The sequence below is a fragment of the Tursiops truncatus genome, chromosome 20 (genome assembly GCF_011762595.2).
Source record: "Tursiops truncatus isolate mTurTru1 chromosome 20, mTurTru1.mat.Y, whole genome shotgun sequence".
Lineage (NCBI taxonomy): Eukaryota > Metazoa > Chordata > Mammalia > Artiodactyla > Delphinidae > Tursiops > Tursiops truncatus.
This window is the reverse complement of record NC_047053.1, coordinates 56487158-56509123: the sequence shown is the minus strand read 5'-3', so window position 1 is coordinate 56509123 and position 21966 is coordinate 56487158. Positions and strand designations below refer to the sequence as shown.

At 52.7% G+C, this 21966-nt stretch overlaps 2 protein-coding genes across 14 annotated transcripts in view; one reads left to right on the top strand and one right to left on the bottom strand.

Annotated features, from left to right (window-relative positions):
- Positions 1–10857, top strand: part of ARSG (arylsulfatase G) — a 131793-nt gene extending 120936 nt beyond the window's left edge. For all 9 annotated transcript variants that reach the window (XM_073798348.1, XM_073798349.1, XM_073798350.1 and 6 more), the window contains 2 exons: positions 2793–2883; positions 10356–10857. In XM_073798348.1, coding sequence (XP_073654449.1) covers positions 2793–2883; positions 10356–10630 — 366 coding nt within the window. In that variant the 3' untranslated portion in view covers positions 10631–10857. The remainder of the gene's footprint in view (positions 1–2792; positions 2884–10355) is intronic.
- The window catches only part of WIPI1 (WD repeat domain, phosphoinositide interacting 1), a 36958-nt gene continuing 19209 nt past the window's right edge, over positions 4218–21966 (bottom strand). The window contains exons 9-14 of one of the 5 annotated variants that reach the window (XM_019938679.3): positions 16660–16824; positions 15760–15867; positions 15054–15172; positions 14531–14631; positions 12712–12887; positions 11332–11837 (exon numbers count right to left, since the gene is read on the bottom strand). In XM_019938679.3, the coding sequence (XP_019794238.1) occupies positions 11834–11837; positions 12712–12887; positions 14531–14631; positions 15054–15172; positions 15760–15867; positions 16660–16824 (673 nt within the window). In that variant the 3' untranslated portion in view covers positions 11332–11833. Of the gene's footprint in view, positions 4364–11331; positions 12888–14530; positions 14632–15053; positions 15173–15759; positions 15868–16659; positions 16825–21966 lie in introns of those variants that run through there. The other 4 variants (XM_033846646.2, XM_019938677.3, XM_019938680.3 and 1 more) reach the window with 4 other exon arrangements.

Genomic DNA, 21966 nt, shown 5'->3' with positions numbered 1-21966 from the left:
ATGGCTCTGCATCTGTCCTGTCACGACCAGTCTGGGGCTGTGTAGTCATACAATGCTTGGTCCATCCCTGGAGACCATACATTGTAGAAACGGAAGTCGGGTCTTGGTCTCTGCACCGCTGATCACTTCTCTTAGGGATAAGGGAGGCCCCCTAGTGGCAAAAGATGCTGTCTGGAGCGGCTGGCGCGAGGCTGACGGCTTTTGGAGACCTGGGTCTGTGCACCCAGACCTGAAGGGGTGGGAGACCCCTCCTTCTGGGGAGGCTACCCAGGCACCAGCCTCCAGAGAGGTAAGGAGCCGCTCCCTGGTTGAAAAAGCAAAACAAAAGAAAACAAAGCAAACAGGTAAGAAAGGCAACCAAGAAGATGCAACGTGTTTGCAGAAGATAAAGTTATCTTTGCAATTCGGACCGGGTGTCCTCTGGAGAGGAAATGTCTTCAGCTGTGATTCATGTGTAAATTTGCCAACCTGCTTCCTATGTTGATATAAACAAGAACGCCACCATCAGTCTGCTCAGAGGGGAAAAGCGGGGCACATACGAGATCTCCAAGATCCATCCGCCCTCCCGAGAGCAAGCCATTTTGCTTGCTCTTGGATTCTGGAAGTGGCGCCTGGTGACACCAAATGAATGTCCTGCACACGGCAGCCGCCGCTTACGGAATTTCTGTTTCTGTTACTGAGCCATAATGTCAATGGCTCGAACCCGCGGGCCTGGGCTCCCATCTCCTGGATGTCTGAGTACATCCTAGATCTGTTGACAATAGATTTCCCAAGTCCCCCACTTCCTGCCCTCTCCAGAAGGAAACAAAACAGCCTCCTGTGGTGAGAGGCTTGGCTTCCTTCAGGGTTGGAAGAAGTGAGGGTTTTGAGTTACGACTTCTCTTCCTGTTTGGAAGGAGCCTGCTGTCATCACGCCGGCTGGGGACCTGGCAGGCCCTGTCACGAGAGCACGGAAGCAGCAGGTGTGGGAGGAGCCCCACCCTCGCTGGCATCCTTTCAGAGCCGGGAAACTTGGGGGGACAGCTGTTTACCGCTCCAACAGATGTTTCTCATTTTTTTTTTTTTTTTAGCTCCATGGAAACTTTGAATCACGTAAGCGCCTTTCCAGTGATATATATCGGTCATGATTCACACCAAGGCGGTCTCACGTTTCCAGCCCAAAGCCACCAATTGCCAAGGATGCTGGTCTTTTATTTTCTATCAAACCTTGTCCTTGGGAACCCTGAACTAGGTGTTTCCATTCTGAAGGGTGATTCTTTTTATTTTTGGGGGGGGGGGCCACGCCACTTGGCTTGCAGGACCTTAGTTCCCCGACCAGGGATCGAACCCGTGCCCCCTGCAGTGGAAGCACGGAGTTGGGGGGTGATTCTGTCATTGATGCCTTGCTCGGTCTGAGTGCGGCAGGACGGAGTCAAAGGTGATCTGTGTTTGGAGGGAAGGCCGTGCACGGTTCTGGAGAAGTCACACGGAGACGCCCTCACGTGAGAGTTGGAGTCGACTGGATGCTGAAGAAGCTGTTTTCCAAAGAGATCCAAGGCTCACCACCGATCTGTGTCAGGCTCCCTGGGAATATTTCTAAAACATGCAGATCCCAGGCCCCGTCTTGACCCTGAGGGGTGGGGCTCAGGCAGGGGCCAGCCTCCTGGGTGGGTGACCCCTGCTGTCACAGAGGGACCCGCACTTAGAAGGACCCTGTGCTTGCTTTAGAGCACACGTGCTGTGGCCACCTTGAAATTCTTAATTGTGTGTGTGTGTGTGTGTGTGGGGTGGGTAGTAATTAAAAGAAAACAGCTTTTTAAGAAATTTATTTTGGGACTTCCCTGGTGGCACAGTGGTTAAGAATCCTCCTGCCAGTGCAGGGGACGTGGGTTCGAGCCCTGGTCCGGGAAGATCTCACATGCCGCGGAGTAACCAAGCCCGTGCGCTGCAACTATTGAGCCTGCGCTCTAGAGCCTGCGAGCCGTAACTACTGAGCCCGCGAGCTATAACTACTGAGCCCATGTGCCACAACTACTGAAACCCATGCACCTAGAGCCTGTGCTCCACAACAAGAGAAGCCACCGCAATGAGAAGCCCGCACACCGCAATGATGAGTAGCCCCCGCTCACCGCAACTAGAGAAAGCCTGCGTGCAGCAACGAAGACCCAACGCAGCCAAAAATAAATGAAGAAATGAAGAAAATTTTTTTTAAAAAAGGAAATTTATTTTGCTGAAGTATAGTTGATGTACAATGTTGGGTTAATTTCTGCTGCACAGCAAAGTGATTCGGTTATACACATATATACATTCTTTTTCATATTCTTTTCCATTATGGTTTGTTACAGGATATTTATTATAATTCCTTGTGCTATACAGTTGAAATTCTTAATTTTTGGACAAGGTTTCTCTCATTCTCATCTTGCACTGGACTCTGCAGATGACATGGCTAGTACTGGGCCTAGGAATCCAAGCAGAGCTGTAACCCACTCCGATTAATTGACTAGCAAAAGAGCTCTTTCACACAGGCTCCCGGGAGTTGGATGGTGTGGACCACAGGCCTGCGTCTGTGTTTGGGGCTGGGCTGGGTGTCAGGGGGTGGGTTTGGCGGGTGATGGGGAACAGGGACCACGACAAAGAAAGTAATGCTGAGACTTCCCTGGCGGTCCAGTGGTTAAGACTCTGCGCTTCCAATGGAACTAAGATCCCGCATGCCGCGCACAGCACAGCCAAAAGAAAAGCAAAAAGAAAGTAATGCTTTCCAGGGAGCCTCTAGCATGGTTTTCTTGTCTGTAAACCCTGCCCCCCTTTCCCAGGTGCTGTTTCACCCCAACAGTGGGGCGGCCGGAGAGGATGGAGCCCTTCAGACTGTCCGCGTGGAGCGGTACAAGGCCTTCTTCGTCACTGGTGAGTTACTGAGGGGCCCTGTCCCACCCGGACTCTCGCTCAAGCCTCCAGGATGATGTGGGCTGCCCCCTTTCAGGGTGCTCTCAGCATCTCCGATGGTGCCGCCCCAAACCCGGGCCCAGGAGGAGGGCTCAACACGCAAGGGCCCTGCCCAGGCCCTCTGCACCTACAGGTACGCTAATAAGGCCTTTCTGCCGTTCGCCTAGATCTCCAGCCAGCTCAGAGCTGGTCCAGCACATCCACACTGTCCACTTTTTCACGTGAAAAACATTTCATCCCACGGTTATGCTTTCAATGCCAGTCTGGCTGAACATTCAGTGGGAGCTTAGAGATGTTTTGAAGCAAGAGACTGTTTCAGAAAATAGATGTTAGAGGTCTATTTAGCAAAGCCAAGCCTCTCTCCTACTTGGCTCACCCTGTGACCATCTTAAACGTATATTTTAGAAGGGTGATAGCATGGTTCTCAAAGTCTTGCCGTGGCTTTTTGCTTCCAAGTGAATTCGGACTCCCTCCACCCTGGGTCCCTGTACTTTCCTAGTCTTAGTTCTCCAAGAGCGACGGTCCTTCTCCTTGGCCTCCAGGTTAAACTCCCTCTCGGCTTTTAAGGCCACCTGGATTGAGAACTGCTTCTCATCCTCCCAGCTGGGTAGGACATGGAGAACTCCGGTACTTACCACATTCTGCCGTATACGCCAGTTATTTAAGTGCATCTTTTCTTTCTTCTAGTAGCTTTAAGCTCTCTAAACTCAGCCTCTGTAAGCTCTTTAATCGTTGTTGTCTTGACATGCTCGGCACAGAATCTTGCATCTGGTAGGAACCCTAACACTTTTTTTTAATGAATGAAAAACAAGCTCCCCCCCCACGCACCCCCCCCCCAAAAAAAACCCTAACCCAAATCTGGGATCTGGTGTGGGTTCCAATTTGATTCACTTATTTTTTTTTAACTCAATTTCTTTTTTAAAAAATGAGTTTATTTATTTATTTTATTTACTTATTTTTGGCTGCGTTGGGTCTTCATTGCTACGCGCGGGCTTTCTCTAGTTGCAGCAAGCAGGCGTTACTCTTCGTTGCGGTGCGCGGGCTTCTCATAGGGGTGGCTTCTCTTGTTGCGGAGCACGGGCTCTAAGCGCATGGGCTTCAGTAGTTGTGGCTCTCGGTCTCTAGAGCTCAGGCTCAGTAGTTGCGGCACACGGGCTTGGTTGCTCCGTGGCATGTGGGATCTTCCCGGACCAGGGCTCGAACCTGTGTCCCCTGCGTTGGCAGGCGGATTCTTAACCACTGCGCCACCAGGGAAGTCCTGATTCAGTTATTTAAAGTTAGAGCTTTCCAAAGAATTATATAATAAAGAACAAAAATTTATTTGCCCTGAGGGTGAATAAGTGACCCCAAAGAAAATGTGGCATAAAAACAAAACAAGTTCTTTGAGTTCATCACTTGAAAGATATTAAAAACGCCACAAGAATCTTCGACTTTCCAAGACCTAAAATGCAAACCAGTGAGATGTTTGTTATTCTTTCAGATGGAAAGTGTCCAGATGCCAGCCCTTACATTACCCTATCTCAGAGGTATGGTTTCTCCAGGCTGAGTTAATTTCAGAAGTCATAACCCAGCCAGAAAGCCCTTGTCATCGTGACGCTGGGATCATAAAAGCTACTATGAAGTGATAGGACTGTTTGAAGGGATCACAGCCAGACAGGAATTATGATACCCAGGGGAGGTCTGTTCTTCTGAGGCATCACCAAACTCCCAGGAAAGTTAGCAAGGGAAGAATGGAAATCTCAACAGATGGGATGAAATAGGATGAAACATGATGAAGCCCGGATGTGCTCTGATTCCTCCTTTTCCCCACCCCCGTCGCTGAAGATCTGCGTGCTAATTACACAAAACTGCTTTGGGATAAGTGAGGTGAACTGACATCTACTGCATTAGATTAGAGAACGAGGTGTGTGTCCCTCTATGATGAGGCTGTGATTTCTGAGGTCGTGTCCTAGGAGGAGCTTAAGAGGCAGCGAGTCTGTTTCGCTGTGTGGCCTAGAATGAAGCGATCTTATTGCTTTTTCCTTTTTCAAGAGTAATTGAGGGAAACTTTACACACAGCGAAAGCCACAGACCTAAACGGCACGATTTGATGAGTTCCTATAAATGTATATACTTGCATAAGGACCCTCTTAATGCTGTGAATTACATCGATTGGTTTTCACATGTTAGGTCAACTTTACATTCCTGGATAAACTCAGTTGTGATGTATTCTTCTTTTTATATATTGATGGATTTGATCTGCCAAGATTTTGTCTATAATTTTCCTTTCCTGCAATGTCTGTGTCGGCGTTAGGTATCAGGGTTTTGCTAACGTTGGGAAATGAGTTGGGAAGTGTTCCTTTCTCTGTTTTCTGGAAGGGGCTATGGGAGATTGGTATTCTTTCTTTCACGTCTGATTGAATTCATCTGTGAAACTCTTTGGACCTGGAGGTTTCCTGATGGAAAAGTTCTTGGTTATCAATTTAGTTTCTTTAACAGGTATAGGGCTATTCAGATTTTTAATTTCTTCTTGTATCAGCTTTGGTAAGTTGTTAAAATAATTTGTCCGTTTCATCTGAGTTGTCAAGTTTACTGGCCTAAATTTGTTCATAATATTTCCTCATTATCCTTTTAATTAATCTTTAATGAAGCAACTTTTAGCTCTGTTAATTTCCTTTAGCGTTTTCTATGTCATGATTCCTGCTTTTATTTCCATTCCTTCTTTACTTACTTTACTCTCCTTATTCTAGTTTACTAAAGAGGACATTTATATAATTAATTTTAAACCTTTCTCGTGTTCAAATATAAGCGTTTATAGCTACAGTTTTCCCTTTAAGCATTGCTTTATCTGTATCTCCCAAATTCTATGTTTTACTTTCATTATCTAGTTGGAAATATTTTCTAGTACCTTGTATAGGTCATTTAGAAAGCTGTTGCTTAATTTCCAAATTTTGGGGCCTTTTTTAGCTCTTGTCTTGGTCATTTCTAATTTAATTTTATTGTGATCAGAAAACATACTCTGGAAGTTTTCAGTCTTTTGAAACTTATTGAGACTTATTTTATGGCCTTGCAGATGATCTGTCTTGGCGAACACACCATGTGGAAGTGAAGCAAATGTGTATTCTGCAGTTCTTGTGTATAATGTTCCGTAAATTTCAATCAGGTGGAGGTGTTGATAGTTGTCTAGATCACCTATATCCCTCCGGCTTTTTGTCTAGTTGTTCTATCAATTGTTGAGAGAAGCGTTTTAAAAATCTCCGTTTAGGATGTAGATTGCCTATATTTCCCTTTAGTTTTGTCTTCCTTAGAAACGGACTCTCGATCCTTGTGAAAAATATCCCTCGTCATCTTGGTACTCCATGTCGTGAAGTATGTTTTGTCTAATGTAACATAGCCACTCCAGTTTCCTGTGCTTACTGTTTGTGTGATATATCTATTTTGTTCCTTTCAACTCAACTGCTTTTCTATTTAAAATGCGTCTCTGTAGGCAGGAAAGAAAGGAATCTTGCTTTTTCATCCAGTTTGATAAGGCTCTGCTTTTTAACTGGCGAGTTTTGACTATTTGCTTTTCTCTACATAAGATCATTTCATCAACAAATAGAGGTAGTTTTACTTTTTCCTCCCCAGTCTGGATGCCTCCTGTTTCTGGTTCTTGCCTAATTTCTGTGGCTGGAACCTCCAGTACAATGTTGAATGGAAGTGGTGACAGTGGACATTCATGTCTTGTTCTTAATCTTCGGGGGAAAGCTTTCAGTCTTTCCTCACTAAGTGTGATGTTAGCTCTGGGTTTCTCACAGATAATTTTTATCAGGTTGAGGAAGTTCCTTTTTATTCCTCGTTTCCTGAGTGTTTATGTCATGACAGGTGTGGGGTTTTGTCAAATGCTTTTTCTGCATCTACTGAGATGATCATTTTTTTGTCTTTTGTTCTGTGAATATACATTGCTTTACACTGGCTGAGTTTCATAGGTTGAACCAACCTTGCATCCATGGGATAAATCCCACTTGGACATGGCGTATAATCCTTTTTATAAGCTGCTGAAATCAGTTTGCTAGTATGTATCGAGCGTTTTTTGTATCTCTATTGTCTGCAAGCCAAGGAAGAGAACCCTCACCAGAAACCACATTTTCAAGAACCTTGATCTTGGACTTCTAGCCTCCAGAGCTGTGAGCAGATAAATTTCTATGATTTAAGCCACCCGGTCTATGGTACTTTGCTATGGCAGCCTAGGCTGTGACTAAAATACCACTTTAAGGCTCTTCGCCACGTCTGTTCATGGCTTGGGCTTATTTGTTTTCAAAGCTGAATAATATTCTATTGCCTGGACGTACCACAGTTAATTTATCCATTCACCCACTGAAGAAAATCTTGCTTGCTTCCAAGTCTTCACAATTAGGAGTAAACGTTTTGACGATCATGCTATAAACATCCACATGGAGGTCTTTTTGTGGACATACACTCATTTGAATAAATAACAAGAAGTGTGACTGCTAGATCGTACGGTTAGAGTGTATTTAATTTTGTAAGAAAACACCAAGGTGTCTTCCAGAGTAGCTGCACTGTTTAGCGTCCCCGCCGGCAGTGATGACAGTCCCTGCTGCACACCCTCATCGGCATTCAGTGTCGCCACTGTTTTTCATTTTGGCCACTCTACTAGGTGTGTCGTGGGGTCTTGTTATTTGATTTGCAACTACTGATGACGTACAGCATTGAGCACCCTTTCGTATGCTTGTCTGCTAACTGTGTATCTTCTTTGCTGAGGTGTCTGTTCAGGTTCTCATTCCCATCATCCTGATTGTTGAGATTTAAGAGTTCTTTGTGCATTTCGGATAACAGCCCTTTATCAGATGTGCCTTGTGAGAATATTTTCTTCGAGTCGTGGCTTGACTTCTTGTTCTCTCGACAGGGTCTTTCTCGGGGTCTCTGAGCTTCCTTGATCTGCGGTTTGGTGTCTGACATGAATTTGGAGGAAATGTCAGGCATTATAGTTGCATAGATTTCTTCTATTCCTTTCACGCATTCTTCTCTTTCTAGTGTTCCCGTTACACTTTTTGTAGTTTCCTCACAGTTCTTGGATATTCTGCTCTGCGTTTTGCAGATTTTTTTCCCTCTTTGCTCTTCAACTTTGGAAGCTTCTTTTGAGATATCCTCAAGCTCAGAGATTCTGTCCTCAGCCGTGGAATCTACGAACGAGCCCATCAAAGGCATTCTTATTCTTATTTCTGTCACAGTGCTTTTGATCACTGGCGTTTATTTTTTCTTTTTTCTTAGGATTTTCATCTAAAAGAGGACTCCCACCCCCATGGGGTTTTTAACTCTTAAGCTCATCTACACTGAGCCTCCCACCATTTGTTCATCACAGTTCGGGATTTCCTACCAGGGCACTGGTTCCCAGAGGTGTCCGCTTGTGGGTTTCTGCTCTGGTATGTTGTGCTTCTCTGTATTCTCACCTGTCTGTCTCCAGTTCGGGGGGCAGAGGTTTGCCCTGTGACCTCACTTCTCTGATGGATCTCAGAAGTCATTGACTTTGTAGTTTGTTCAGCTTTTTACTTGTTAGGATGGAGGGCTGACTTCCAGAGCTCCAAATGCTGGGCCAGAGACTAGAAGTTTCCTATTGAGTAGTTTTTAAGAACTGGACATTGTGTGTGATGCACTGTAGAGATTCTGACTTCCAGTCTGAGGGGTGTTGACTCTGGTTCTCACGGGCAGTTAATTGCTGCCTCATCCCCTCAGACTTGAGGAGGCTTGATTTTATGCTTTGTCAGAACTGGGCTCTGTTGGATTTTATCCTTAATCTTGGGTAAACGCCTTCATTCCGGGATACAGCCTTTACCCCTAGCATGAACCTTTTGGGACTTCAGTGGAAAATATGAAGTGTTGATCAAGCCTTGCTAACTTAACAGAATTCACACTCCAAATTCTGCCTTCCCTGCACTGGGTAGCACGGAAATGCGTGCTGAGCTCTTCAGACTTGTAGCTGTTGCTAGAATCTGTGCATGCCCAGTTCAGGGGTCAGCCAGGGTTCTGAAGGGAGTTTATTTGCAGATTTGCAGCCTTCCCCTCTCCAGCGCTCTCCTTCCCAGGACTTGGCCCACCAATTTGCATCTGTGGTGGCAGCTCTGAACTCTGTTCCCTGACACCTCAAGCCAAAGAGACCACAGCCCCCTCCTGGGGCTGTAGCTGCTCCACGCTGCTCTGACTGGGTGGGTAGGGGGTGTCCCCAGGGGAAAACACTTAAACACAGACCCCACCCCGTGCGGCCTCCTGCTTTCAAAAATCAAGTTCCTTTCTGCCTGCATGGACGATTTTCTGGTGCCTTCAATTGGTTGGTTTTTTTCTGTATGTTGCCTAGAACTTAAAATTGTCATCTATGGGAGGATGAGTTTTATGTGAGCTACTCCATTATTCCCTTAAGCGGAAGCCTTTAATTTTTATAAGAGGAGTCAGTCCCCACCTTCGCCTGACTGATTGCCAAAGCTCGCGTCACCTCTGTTTATTGGCAAAGAAGAGCCAACTTCAACTCCAAACACTAGGCAATGGCCCTTCCTCTTCGTTGGACAAACTGAAATCCACCCCAGGAGGAGCAGCATCAATGGGGGCTTCCTGAAGGCTGCGCGATCTACCCGTCCTTCCCTCTCAGTGGTTCACACTTTACGTTTCTGTTCAGATCGGCCCAGAACGAAAGCTGCGTCCTCCCGTGGTGTGACTGTGGCTCCTTCGTGGAGATTCGCTTTTACTGAGTTGCACTTGGGCTTCAGGCCCTCAGCTTGTAGCGGAGGGTGGGATAGAAAGTTGTCAGCTGGACCGGCCTCATCACACAGCTGTGCTTTTCATAAGGATGCTGTCGAGTGTTCCATCCTGTAGGAGGAGCCGGTGGAAAAAATTCTCTCACACCTCAGGGCTCTGCTTCCCCGAGTGGCTGGTAAATGTCTACCTTGTTCATGTTTCCCCGCTAAGGACACCAGAGGCAAAGGAAGTGTTCAGGATTGCCTGTGTGTGCCAGGGCTGTCCTCTGCCTGAATTCCTTTTGTTGATATAATTATATTGTGTTCATTCCTGTCAGAAGCCCTAACTACTTTTTGAACGGAAAAGGGGGCAAAAAGAAAAAGTCATCTGAATCATTAACGCCAAGGAGGCTGCCGTCGCTCCGAACATTTCCGTCACCCGTCCTCGGGCAGATTCTGACTCAGACAAGAAACTGAACTGCAGCCCGAAGTGAAACGACTTCCCTGGCCTCCCTGCCTGATTTGCCAAACTGAGTGTCCTGTGGACTCAAGACATCAATTTTCAAAAGACACATCACATGTACTCCCAGAGGGTAGAGGGGAAAGATACTTGAGTCAGTGTCTTAGTGGCAGGGGAGCGGTCACCGGAACGTTGGAGTCCTGGTATGTTTGCACTCACTCGTAATCCGGTGCTGGGCTTGACGGGGTCTCTGTTGTCACCCGCTCCAGGTGGGGCCAGAGCCTGCGACGGCAGCGTCGGCCCCGAGCGGCACCACGAGCCTCCCCTCATCTTTAACCTGGATGACGATGTCGCAGAAGCCGCGCCTCTGGACCGGGGCAGTGCCGAGTACCAGCGGGTGCTGCCCGAGGTCAGAGCAGCTCTCTCGGAGGTCCTTGAAGACATTGCCGGCGACAACACCTCCCGAGCCGATTACAGTCAGGACCCTTCCGTGACCCCCTGCTGTAATCCCCACCAAACCGCCTGCCGCTGCCAGGCCGCGTGACGGAAACACCGGGAAGCGAGACGGGCGGGTTCACATCCCGACTGCGGTTTTGCCCACTTCGCAGTGACGTGTGCTTTAAAAATAAGGCTCAGAAGTCTGTTCTGAAGCCACCACTCCGCATCCCCCGCTGTCCCTTCCGCGTGCCGGCTTGAGGGCATGCCGAGCCCGAGCTGTAAGAAAAGGCACCTGGGCTGTGGAGTCAGGAGTCAGGCCAGGTCCCAGCCCCAGCTTTGAACCTGGGCAGTTGTTTAACCTGACTCGCAAGCTGATCTTGAGGAGGAGACAGGTGGTGCATGCAGGTGCCTGCCTGGCGCGCGGCGTGACGCCTGCTCGCTCGATATGTTCTAGTTGCCTTTTCTTATGCACCCGGTTTTGCCGGTCATTTGAACAGAGGCTCCTCCCGGCCGGCATCTAGAGCAGCACCTCCGTCTTTCACAGGCGCACAAATCACCTGGGAGCCTGTGTGACCTTGCGGACTCTGACCAGGTGGGCTGGGGGGCCCGAGGCGCTCCGTGTCCGGGAAGCTCCCCAGGGGGCTGCAGACCTGACAAGGTAAGAGCTGCTTCCGGGCGGCGGAAGCCCGCAGCCCTGCCCACCGACCACCACCCCGTGCGGCAGGTCAAGCGGCTGTATTTAAAGATTTTAGGGGTGCTTCCTGCTCTCAGAAACCACAAAGAAGTAAAGTTTTAAAGCCTCAAAAGTGCATTGCCATGGTTTTATTATCAGTGTCCTAAATGGGACTGAAAGGTCATAAATGATTTATTCCAATCACTGCACAAACCTCTTGCCTGGCTAAAATAGCCCCTCTCTCTATGTCGCATATACAAGAAATACAGTTCAGAGAGATTCTCCGGTAAGTACATTTTTACGCAGCATACGCTCTCGAAAGGATGCTCTCTGTAATATCAAATTAGAGTTATAGACCAAGATGGTTCGTCCACGTGGACGCTCTGGCTGGGACGCACTTTCAACAACGGCAGGATGTGGGTTCGCAGCAGCTCCCGCACCCACCGGCCACCGGGGCTGAGACGAGCCTGCTGGGCAGCAAACCGCGTCCCGGGTTCCTGACCCCCCATTCTGCTCACACAACCGCATGCCTTGCATCCACCTTCCTGGTCGTCTCCAAAACCGCCTGACAGAGGGGCGGTCCTGCCGTTCACCATGACTGCTTCGTTTTGCCCTTCTGATCGCCGCGGCACAAGATTATCTACCGAAATCAAAACAGAACGGCCTTACTCTTTCCGGGAAGGGGCTGACGGGCCGGCTGCACGGTCAGCAGACCTGTGCCCACGCGGGGTCGGCGGGGGCAGGCTGGGCCCGGCAGACCTTTCCCGCCTGTCTGTCCACAGGCCGCCCCTCGCGTGTGGTCACGGAAGAGGCACCCGTCGTCTTTAGGTGTAGACGAGGTGGCAGTTTCAGAAAACACTTTTCGTAAAAATATATGTGTGTATTGACGTGTATATGGGTTGCTTTTTTTTTTTTTTTTTTTAAGGCTCATCTTACTTGTAAACACAGACTGCTAGATCACCATGAAAAGGTCAGTAAACACCCTTGGTCCCAAGAGTAAGACGAATGTCAGAATATATGCAAACCTGTCAAGCTGGCTTGTTACCGAAACCAAAGCTACTCTCTTCCTGAATACAGCGTCTTTCTAAGGGACCAGAAAGGATCAATTCTCTTTTCCCTCATTGTGCTTGGAGCAAAGTCAATCCCAAGGAGATGAGAGGGCTCATACCCAGGTTAGTGTCAGTATATTTAAAAAAGAAGACCAGCAGTGATGACCCAGCGAGCCCCTCAGGAGATTATCCGAGCAAACCTAGGCTCGTGTCCGGGAGAAGCTGAGACCCCAAGATCCGTCAGGATCCCGGAAGGTGTTAAGGCATGTGGGTAGAGAGGAGGATTCTGGACAGATGTTTGCAACAGGCATGACCGTTCAGAACAGAGACAGAGAGAGGAAGCTGTTTAGCATCTCCAGTGGACTATCACTGCCAATGAGGACGTGACTAATATGGTCCCTCTTGCAAGAACATCCCAGGGGCACTCAGGCCCCGATCCTTGTGCACTGAGATGCAGAAGCCCACCTGCTACCCCATCGCTCTGCCTGCAGGCATGAGGGCAGGGCTGGGGTCTGATGGTCTCCGAGACCCCTACCACCGGCTCCGCACACGGGGGCTGCTCCGAAATTGCTAGGGCCTAGCGACCGTTCTGGGGAAGCTCGTTCAGTGATCGGCACTCTCACTGGCAGGAAGCCTTCCTTCTACATAAATAAAAATCGACGCAGTTTAAACCAACTTCCACTCGTTTGGTCCTTACGAGGGAGACAGGACGAATGGCTTGTACCAGGCTTCCTGGCACCGAATAAGCAAACAGGCCTTTCATTTTAGTGCTATAGTTCTTAAGCGTCTCCAATTTTTTTTTTTTTTTTAACTCCAAATGATCTGCATGGTGTACGTATTATTTGATACAGGTTTTCTTTAGCAAGGGATCACCTTCTGAATGCCGATATCCAAATTCTGTAAATGTAAGAGGTTTCGAGGTCTACCCTGATTACAGTTAAGTATCTAATAATCTAATCTTTTATAGCAGTCACAGACTTTTACCAAAATTGCTGATTCCATTAGATTCCACATGTATACCCACTGCATCTGACCTGCTCTGGTTCCCGGAAGATACAACTTCAGATAAATGACCACCAACTTTTGTGGGGGACAGAAAAGCTCCCGCTATAGCGAGTAGGGGCAGGAGAACCCAAGAGCAAAACAACTGGTCCCTTGGGAGGGGTCTACTGGGAGACGTTTTTAAACGTGTAATTAGTATTTTTAAGAATGACTGCTTTCCACCCCTAAGATGTAAACTTGACTGGTTGGCACTGTATTTGACAATCTGTCTATTAAAAGCCAGAAAGGCCAATCTCAAGCTGCAACCCACAGAGCCTTCTGGGAAGTCAGGAACACGGCCCTGCAGTCCTGCACGAAGGGCCCTACGGCAGCTCTTGTTTTTGTTTTACTGGACTTACTAGATTGTCCTATGGACCTCTGCAAGAGAGACGCCAGACCCGCACTCCACCCTTTGGCAAATGGAATCCAACTGACCCAAAATCATGACCAAGAGAAAACAATGCAGCCCAAGATCTATGCCCAATGGCTACTTCTCTCTGCTTCCAGGAGGGACAGTCAGCTGACTCTCCAAGCCTTGGCCTAAACACTGCTTCCATCTTGAAACGACTTCAAGTGGACCGTCTGGGCGGTTTTCTGACTGAAGCTCATAAGAGGGGTCTCTATGTTGCTCTGAACAGAAGCTCGAAGAACCAGAACCAGGGGGACAAGCTTCTCTTCACCCCAGGATGCTGAGAGGAGCCATGCCCAGCGCCCAGCTAAGCCTGGGCCCTCGCTGCCGGGACGGCTGAAGCAGGATGCTGGGGAGGTGCCCGGCTAGAGGTGCCCGGGGGGCTTCCCACCGCCGCTCCGCTCTCCGAGTGGCTGTTAACGCACAGGGGTCAGTCCTGTCAGAGCCGGAGGAGGGCGAGGGCCCAGCCCTGTCAGAGCATCACCTTCAGCATCACAAGGGCGGCAACATTCTGCTCAGAGCATGTCGGGAGCCTCAGGAAAAGAAGAGCTTAGACGGACCGGTTTCTCCCTGTGAGCAGCAGAGGGTGCTAAGGAAGCAGTCAAGGCGCCCGGGCCTCCGAACGCGGGGAGGCCGCCACGGCTCCCTGGGCAAGCGCGCGGTTATCCTGACACTGTCAGGTGGGCTAGTCTGTGGGGTCTGAGGCTTCCTGGGTGTTAGGGGAGGATTAGTTGTGACAGACGAGACAACAGGGAAAGGACTCCGCCCCGTGCACAGGTGAGGGTTCTGTCTAAGCACACGGATTGGATGCTCTTAAGGGTGCCCAATGCTCACAGGGGGGAACTCATTCTCATCATCAAGACACACTGGTCCCGTCGCAAACTCGTGTTCGGGGATGACCTCTCCTCGGAGCGCCCCGCCATCCTCAGAATAACCTGGAAACCAACAGTGAGACGTGAGAGAAGCCATGGGGTCTGTTCCTAGGCCGCGACCCCTGGGCTGGGCCTCAGCACAGCGAGCGTCCGGGGACCCACGGGACGGACTGTGCTCCCCACGAGTGCAAATCCTCAGCGTTTACGGCCCGAAGCCCCTGGGCGGCTGGTCTCCTCCACCCGCCCGCCCCAGCTCCTCCAGCTTTCCACCTGATTACAAACCGTCCAGGAGGCAAAGCGTTCCCACTACTCGTTAGGGAGGCGGCCGCTGGGGGCTCTGCCAGCCCTGCTCTGGGACCCGCGTTTAAGGCTACGCCCAGGGCCGCGTCTGGAGGAGACGCGTGGTTCGGGGGAGTGCTCTGTCCACAGGCAGTGGTGACGGGAGAAGAGGGCCGCTGTCACACAGGTCCCCCGTGCCCGCTCACCTGGCACCGTGGAGGCTGCAGAAGGGCTTGGTCTGGCCACAGTTGCTGCGTAAGACTGAGGTAAGGAAGCTCTGAGGTCGTTTTCTTTATTCTCATCGGCAGTTCCTGAGCCAAGCAAGCTGACGTGGGGGGAAGGAAGAGACAAGAAGGTCACCTCACGCCCAGGGCCCTTGCAAAAGGCAAAGCACCGGAAGCCCGTGCTGGGCCCCTGGGGTTCAAGGCCTGCCAGGTCAGCGTGGGCCAGCGTGACCTTCACCTGCCGATCACGGGAGTTCTCATCTCTGGCGTTTAGTAAACCGAGATCGGTCCTGTGCTCCTCCTGGCACGCGCAGGCAAGGGCACCCGGGAGCCCCAGGTGACGGGGCAGTGGCAGCTCGGGGCATCCTGTCCGCAGCAGGAGGTTGCCCTGCCCTTGGCCGCAGAGGTCAGGAGAACGTCTCAATTCAGTTCGGTACACGGCTCGGAGCGCCTGTTATGTCTGAGGGACCCCGGGAAGAGGAGGGCCCAGCAGGGAGACCCCATTTTGCATGTCATTGAGCCCTACGTGAGCCCAGCGCCAAGCAGGGCCCCCCTGGCTCTGCCCCTGGGCCCGCCCCTGAAGGAGGAAGGGAAGCAAGAGCGCTGAGGCTGGGCGCCGTCGGGGCCGAGGGGCACACGACACAGGCGGCCCTTGAAAGGCCGGCTTTCTGAACACCGGTCTCCCCACCTGTGGGTCTTGATTAGGACGCAGTCTCCTCCGTCCTGAGGGTCCAAGCTGTAGATGTAAAGGTGTCCACTGGACGATGCCACCAGGAGCCTCGGTAGCTTCTGGATCCTAAGGGCCAAGAAGACATGTGCTGGGATGGCAACGCACGTGGGCGGCAGATCCGCTTCCAGGGACGAAACGCCCCCCCCCACCCCGGGGACATCACCAGCGCCTTGTCCCGACATCCATGAACCCGCAGCCCGCTGACCCCAGAGTCTGGGTTTCTGGTGACTTCCTTGCGTGTGTCCTAGTGATCTGCCTTGAGGATGACTTCTTGTCTTTGACCATGATTGTGTGGGTGAGACAGAAGGATATGCACACGCCCTGCTGCTCTGTGAGGCCCCCCTGCCAACAAAAGCGTCGCCTACCTGCCTTATGTGTGTCTCTGCCTTTAACAGCGGAAGGAAGGAGGCAGGTGCAAAACTGGCCCCCATCTTTGCTGGCTAGTTTTACAAAATTTTTCAAATGTTTGGCTTTAATAAACACTTTTTAATGTCTTAGATAAAACACCTGTCGACCCCATAGGTATCTGGACCGAGACTTTGGAACTAGAGCCTTTTTACATAATTCCGTAAAAATGGGAACTGTCTTCAAGACAGTGTCACTGGAATGAGAAGGTTAAAATTCCCATGCCAGCTTCCAGCTCAGCTTCTCAGCCCCCGGAGAAAGGGTCCCGCCGGACGGGAAAGTGGCTGGCCAGCCACGGGGTGCCGAGGGTCCTGACCCTACGTGCCCTTCTTGGCTCCCTTCTCTTGCCTTTCTTTTAAACCTGTGCGTGTGTGTCTGGGGCAAGTAAACCTGTGCTTTGGGGAAGCAAATCTGTCATGGTTTGTGCCTGGTGAGGGGGGGCGCTGCACGTACGTAGAGAGGGTGCAGATGTTCCTGTGCCCAGAGAAGCCCAGGCGCCCGGTGGCAAAGGCCCTGTCCTGGTTCATCATGTCGGACACCTGGGTGGGGAGGTAGTTGGTCGCAGCCATGAGCATCTTTCCCATGTAGCTGGTCCAGGTCGAGGGCTCCTCTGGCTGGCTGGGGAGCAAAAGGCACAGGCGAGGGTGAGGCCAAGCCCTTCTGCAGCCTCCACGGTGCCAGGTGAGGGTGAGGATGTTGGAGGCCTGGCAGCCGTCCAACATCCCCGGCCGACGCTGGGAGCCGTGCTCACCGCAGCGGGAAGGGACTGTGCCCGGGCATGACGTTCCACCCACCCGAACGCTCGGGACGTGCCATTCTGGCCGTACCCAGAGGGCGTCAAGGGCTCGTGTGTCCTTCGGAAGAGCCATTGCACGGCCGTTAAGAGGTTCCCAGTGTGACGGCCCTCCTGCATTAAGCAAGCTGAATCTATCAGCCTGATTTCTAGGTTCCTGGAAGGGGGCTGGGCAGAGAGTGAGTTGGAATCAGTCCCTGGGCTCTGTAACCTAAGCCCAGGCCTGTTCTGGGCTCACCGAAGAAAAGAACAGGCCGATCTCAGCGTCAAGGCCTCCCAGCCAGACTGCGTGGGAAGCAAACCTCCGGGCAAGATGCTTGGACAGGTGTTTGGTTACAGCCCTCGAGCCACCCGGGTGGGTGCTGGCAATGCACAAAGGTCGGGGGAATTCAAAAGGACCTGGTGTGCCCCCTGCAGTCCCCACGCCGCATCCTGGGGTCTCTGGCAGACAAGGGGGGACGGCTGTGTGGTGAGACGCGGGTGGGCAGGGTGGACACTCGCCTCTGCGCCGAGCAGCCCGGCGAGGACCAGGGTGGCCGCATGCGCCCCAGGCACCCCGGCCGAGAGGCCGCTTGTCCGGAGGATGCATCCTGGTGAGGGACACGGCCCGCGGCTCCGAAGCCCTGGGGTTTATTCCCCCCGTCACCGCCTGGACAAACCTCCCTGGGTCTCGAGGTTCTCGTCTGGAGGCGACGGGCGCTTCCAGGCTCCCGCCGTCCCCCTAACATCCTGAGCATCGTGGGACACACCTGCGCGGCTCGCCCTGGCGCGCTGCACTAAGGGTGGGGCGTCACCGAGGGGTACCAGCCACACCCAGGTCCTGCATCCGAGGCGGGGCGCAGCACAGGTGTGAAAGGGAGGACGCGTGGGCGCTCCAGACAGGGTGCCCGGGACAGGGCCCAGGCCGGGGCGACTCCAAGACCACAGAGGAGGGAGGGGCGGAGGGCGTTCCTCCACCCCTCATATCCCACTGTCCTCACCGGGGACCACGGGGACAATCACGGTCCCCTGCCCGTGAGAACTAAAGCGGCGGCACAGCGTAGGGGCTGGCGCCCGGCGAGTGCTGTCCCATAAGAGGGCGTCTCCGGGGCTGGCGGGACTGAGAGGCTTGGTCGCCGGGCTAGGCCCCGAGGCAGGTCTGTCTCCGAGCGGGGTGAGGGGGCAGGAGGGGGGCCCATCAGATGCTCTGGACAAGCATCTGAGAGTCAGGGCCACGCTGGGCCGGCCCAGGGGGCAGAGGCAGGGAGGCCTCAGCTCAGGCAAGGTGCGGCGAGAAAAGCCTCGACATCGTACGGCACTTGTTCTCTTTCTGACTTATTTCGCTTAGTCTGACAATCTGTAGGAATCGAAACTGCGACACAGATGAACTCATCTACAACACAGAAACAGACTCACAGACACAGAGAAGAGACTGGCGGTTGCCAAGGGCGGGGGAGGGCGAGGGAGGGAGTGGGCGTGGGGGTGAGCAGATGCAAACTCTGTATACGGGATGGAGAAACAGCAAGGCCGACTGTAGAGCACAGGGAACTGCATTCCACATCCTGGGATAAACCAGAAGGGAAAAGAGTATGAGAAAGTGTGTGTGTGTGTGTGTGTGTGTGTGTGTGTGTGTGTGTGTGTGTGTGTGTGTGTGTGTGTGTGTGTGTTTAACTGAATCACTGTGCTGTACAGCAGACATCAACACAGCATGGTAAATCAACTCTGCTTCGGGACTTCCCCGGTAGTCCAGTGGTAAAGAATCTGCCTTCCAGTGCAGCGGACGCGGGTTCGATCCCTGGTCGGGGAACTAAGATCCCACATGTCGTGGGGCAACGAAGCCCATGTGCCACAAATTACAGAGCCCCTGTGTTCTGGAGCCTGCGCACCGCAACGAAAGATCCTGCGTGCCGCAACTAAGACCCGATGCAGCCAAAAATCAAAAAAACAAAAAAACACTATACTTCAACACGTATTTGATATCTCTATAGTGACTGAGAAAACAATAATGCAGATTAAATCTTTAAGTGTGTTGTATCCGTATCCATTACGTTGTGAATGCCAAAGACAAAGGAATATTCCTCTAGTTGTTTGGGAAAAGGGAGGGAGGGAAGGAAGGAAGGAAGGAAGGCCTCGAACGCCAGGCTGGAGGACCTGGGACCTTACTCCTGAGGGCAAAGGGGAATAAAGGTGTCTGAGGACGGAGGGGCATGTTCCAACGATTAGTCCAGCAAGAAGATGTGTGATGGTCAGAAGAGGCTACAAGGAGGGAGACCAAGGAAGGGAGGCCCGGTTCAGGGCGGTGGCCAGAGAGGTGGGACGGAGGCAGAGGCAGAGTCATCTCGTGCTGTACGAGTTACCGCTTCACGGACGGGGTGGGCTGGGGGGACGTGGAGAGTGACGGGAAGGTGTGTTCCTGGTGACCTGAGACGGACAGAAGCAGGTGAGCCTGGAGGCGGAACTGAGCCCAAGTGGCCACTTCCCACCTTAAGCACCAATAAGAGACTCGGATGGAGATGCGACCAAGGCAGCGGCGTGGGGTCCCCGGATCCCGGGACCTGGGGGTGGCAGGGCGCCCGGATGGTTCTGCTGCCCACGGGGGCCCGAACCCAGCACGACTGACGAGGGATTAAAGCTCCGGCAGAGAGCGGGTCCTACGGTGTAGAGGCTGTCCGAGAAGGGATAGAAACGTCCAGAAGACAGATGACATCTATTTAAAAGCTTAGAGGGCAAGCAGCATGCATTGGGGCACGCACACATGGGGGCGGGTGCTGGAAGGGTTCCAGGCACGTGAGCAGCGCGGAGGGGCAGCATCTAGTGTTTCACAGCCCTGCGGGGCCAAGGTTCAGAGGGCGTGAGAGCAGCCCCTGGCCGGCGGCCGGAGCCAGGGCCCCACAGTCACTGGGTGCTCCGGGAGGGAGGGAGCTCCAGACGGTGTGGGACAGAGGCCGGCACCGTGTCACACACACACAGACACACACACACACAGACACACACACACAGGCACACACACACACACAGACACACATACACAGAGACACACACACACAGACACACAAGCACACACAGACACACAGACACACACACTGACACACACAACGGAGGCTGGGTTCTGTATCTCCCTGAGCGGGTAGAAGGGGTGGAAGTCCCACTCTGGGGGAGGAGCCTGTCTCTCCTGGTACCAGGCGAGGCCCAGCAGAGGACACCACGCTTGGGACACGGATTTGAGCTGTCGCTGGCGGTGCCGCCTGGCGGGTGTGAGACGCGGCGCTTTCACGTGGACCCTGGCTTTGGAGACGGAGGCCGGCTCCAGGCGAGACGCTGAACTCCTCTGAACCCGTTCCCTTCCTTCTGGAAGCGCGTGGGCAACCAGGGGCCGGAGAGTGTCGGGAGGCTCCACGGACCGAGAAGCACGGGACCCGGACAAGCGGCCGTGCTGCCGAGGCCACCGCCGCTTTCTGGGTGTCCCTGAGCTAATCGCTAACACTTCATGTTTCCATTTCCTATAGCGACCCTAGGGGGAGGTGTCAGGAGACACGCGGTGTCTGAAGGCCCCCTAGGAAGGTGTGAGCCGTGTCCTGGGCTGCGCGGGGCAGGGTCTGGGCCCCAGGGGCAGGCTGGGTGGCATGACACTGCCACGGCCGAGGCCTGCGTGGAGGAGACCCTTCACTGCTTTCCCGGGAGAAACAGGGGCTGCACACCTGTGCACCTGCACTGGTGCCCACACGACAGCGGGCGGAGTCCCTAGGAGGGGCCCCAGGGTGCCACGGCCTGGTCCCCGGAGCCTGTGCCAGGGAGGAGACCGCAGCCCCGTGACTGTGTCATGTCGTACGGCCCAGGTGGCTGTCGAGGGGGTATGATCCAGACGGCTTTAGCCAATCGCATGGGCCTTAAGAGCAGGGGGCTTTGCCCAGCCAGAGGCAGGAGGGAGATTCAGAGAAATCAGGAGCTTGAGAAGGAATCGGCGCGACCTTGCTGGTTTGAAGGCCGCGTGAGGAGGGAGGGGGATCTGGGGGCCATCGCGGGGGCAGGGGCTTCGCTGCTGCAGCACGAGGGCCTGCATTCCTGCCAGCGACCAGGACGGGGACGGCTCTGAGCTCAGGCAGACAGCGGGCAACGCCTGCACTGCAGCCTCGCGACCCTGAGTGCAGACCGAGCCCTGCCACCCCCGGGCCGCCCACCCTGACTGGCAGTGCCATGGGGCCGTGAACGTGTGCTGCTTTACGCCATGAAGTTTGTGATGATCTATTGCAGCAGCAACAGGAAACATGCGCACACCCCTGGCTGCAGTCCAGCACACGCTGTCGACCCCGCTCCGCTCCTCTCACGGGCACAGCAGCGGCCCTGGAAGGATCTGCCAGGCCCTCAGTGCTGGGGGTGACGAATACACACAGACCCCGGAGACGCTGCGGGGTCAGCTCCAGACCGCAGCGATGAAGCATGTCGCACACGTGCGTATAAAAGTGATGTCTACACTACCCTGCAGTCTAGTAAGCACGCAGGGGCGTGATGTCTAAAAAACGACATGCGGGACTTCCCTGGTGGCCCGGTGGTTAGGACTCCGTGCTTCCATCGCAGGGGGCATGGGCTCCTGCATGCCTCAGAGCACGGCCAGAAAACAAAGTACAGTACTTGCAGCCAGGTTACGGAGATTCATATGTGAGCCCCGTCTCAAATAAACTCCATTTGATTAAAAAAAAAATGTGCATACCGTAATTCTGAACATCACGTGAGCCTTCAGTGAGTCGTAATCTTTTTGCAATGGTAACATCAAAGGTCACTGATCACAGGTCACCATGACAAATAGAATCATCATGAAAAAGCTTGAAAAATGTTGAGGATGATCAAAACGTGACCCGGGGCGTGAAGCGAGCAAAGGCTCTGGGGAAAACGGCACCGACGGACTTGCTCGAGGCAGGGCTGCCACAAACCTTCAGTTTGTGAAAAACGCAGAATCCGCGAAGCACAACCAAGCTCGAAGCAACAGCACG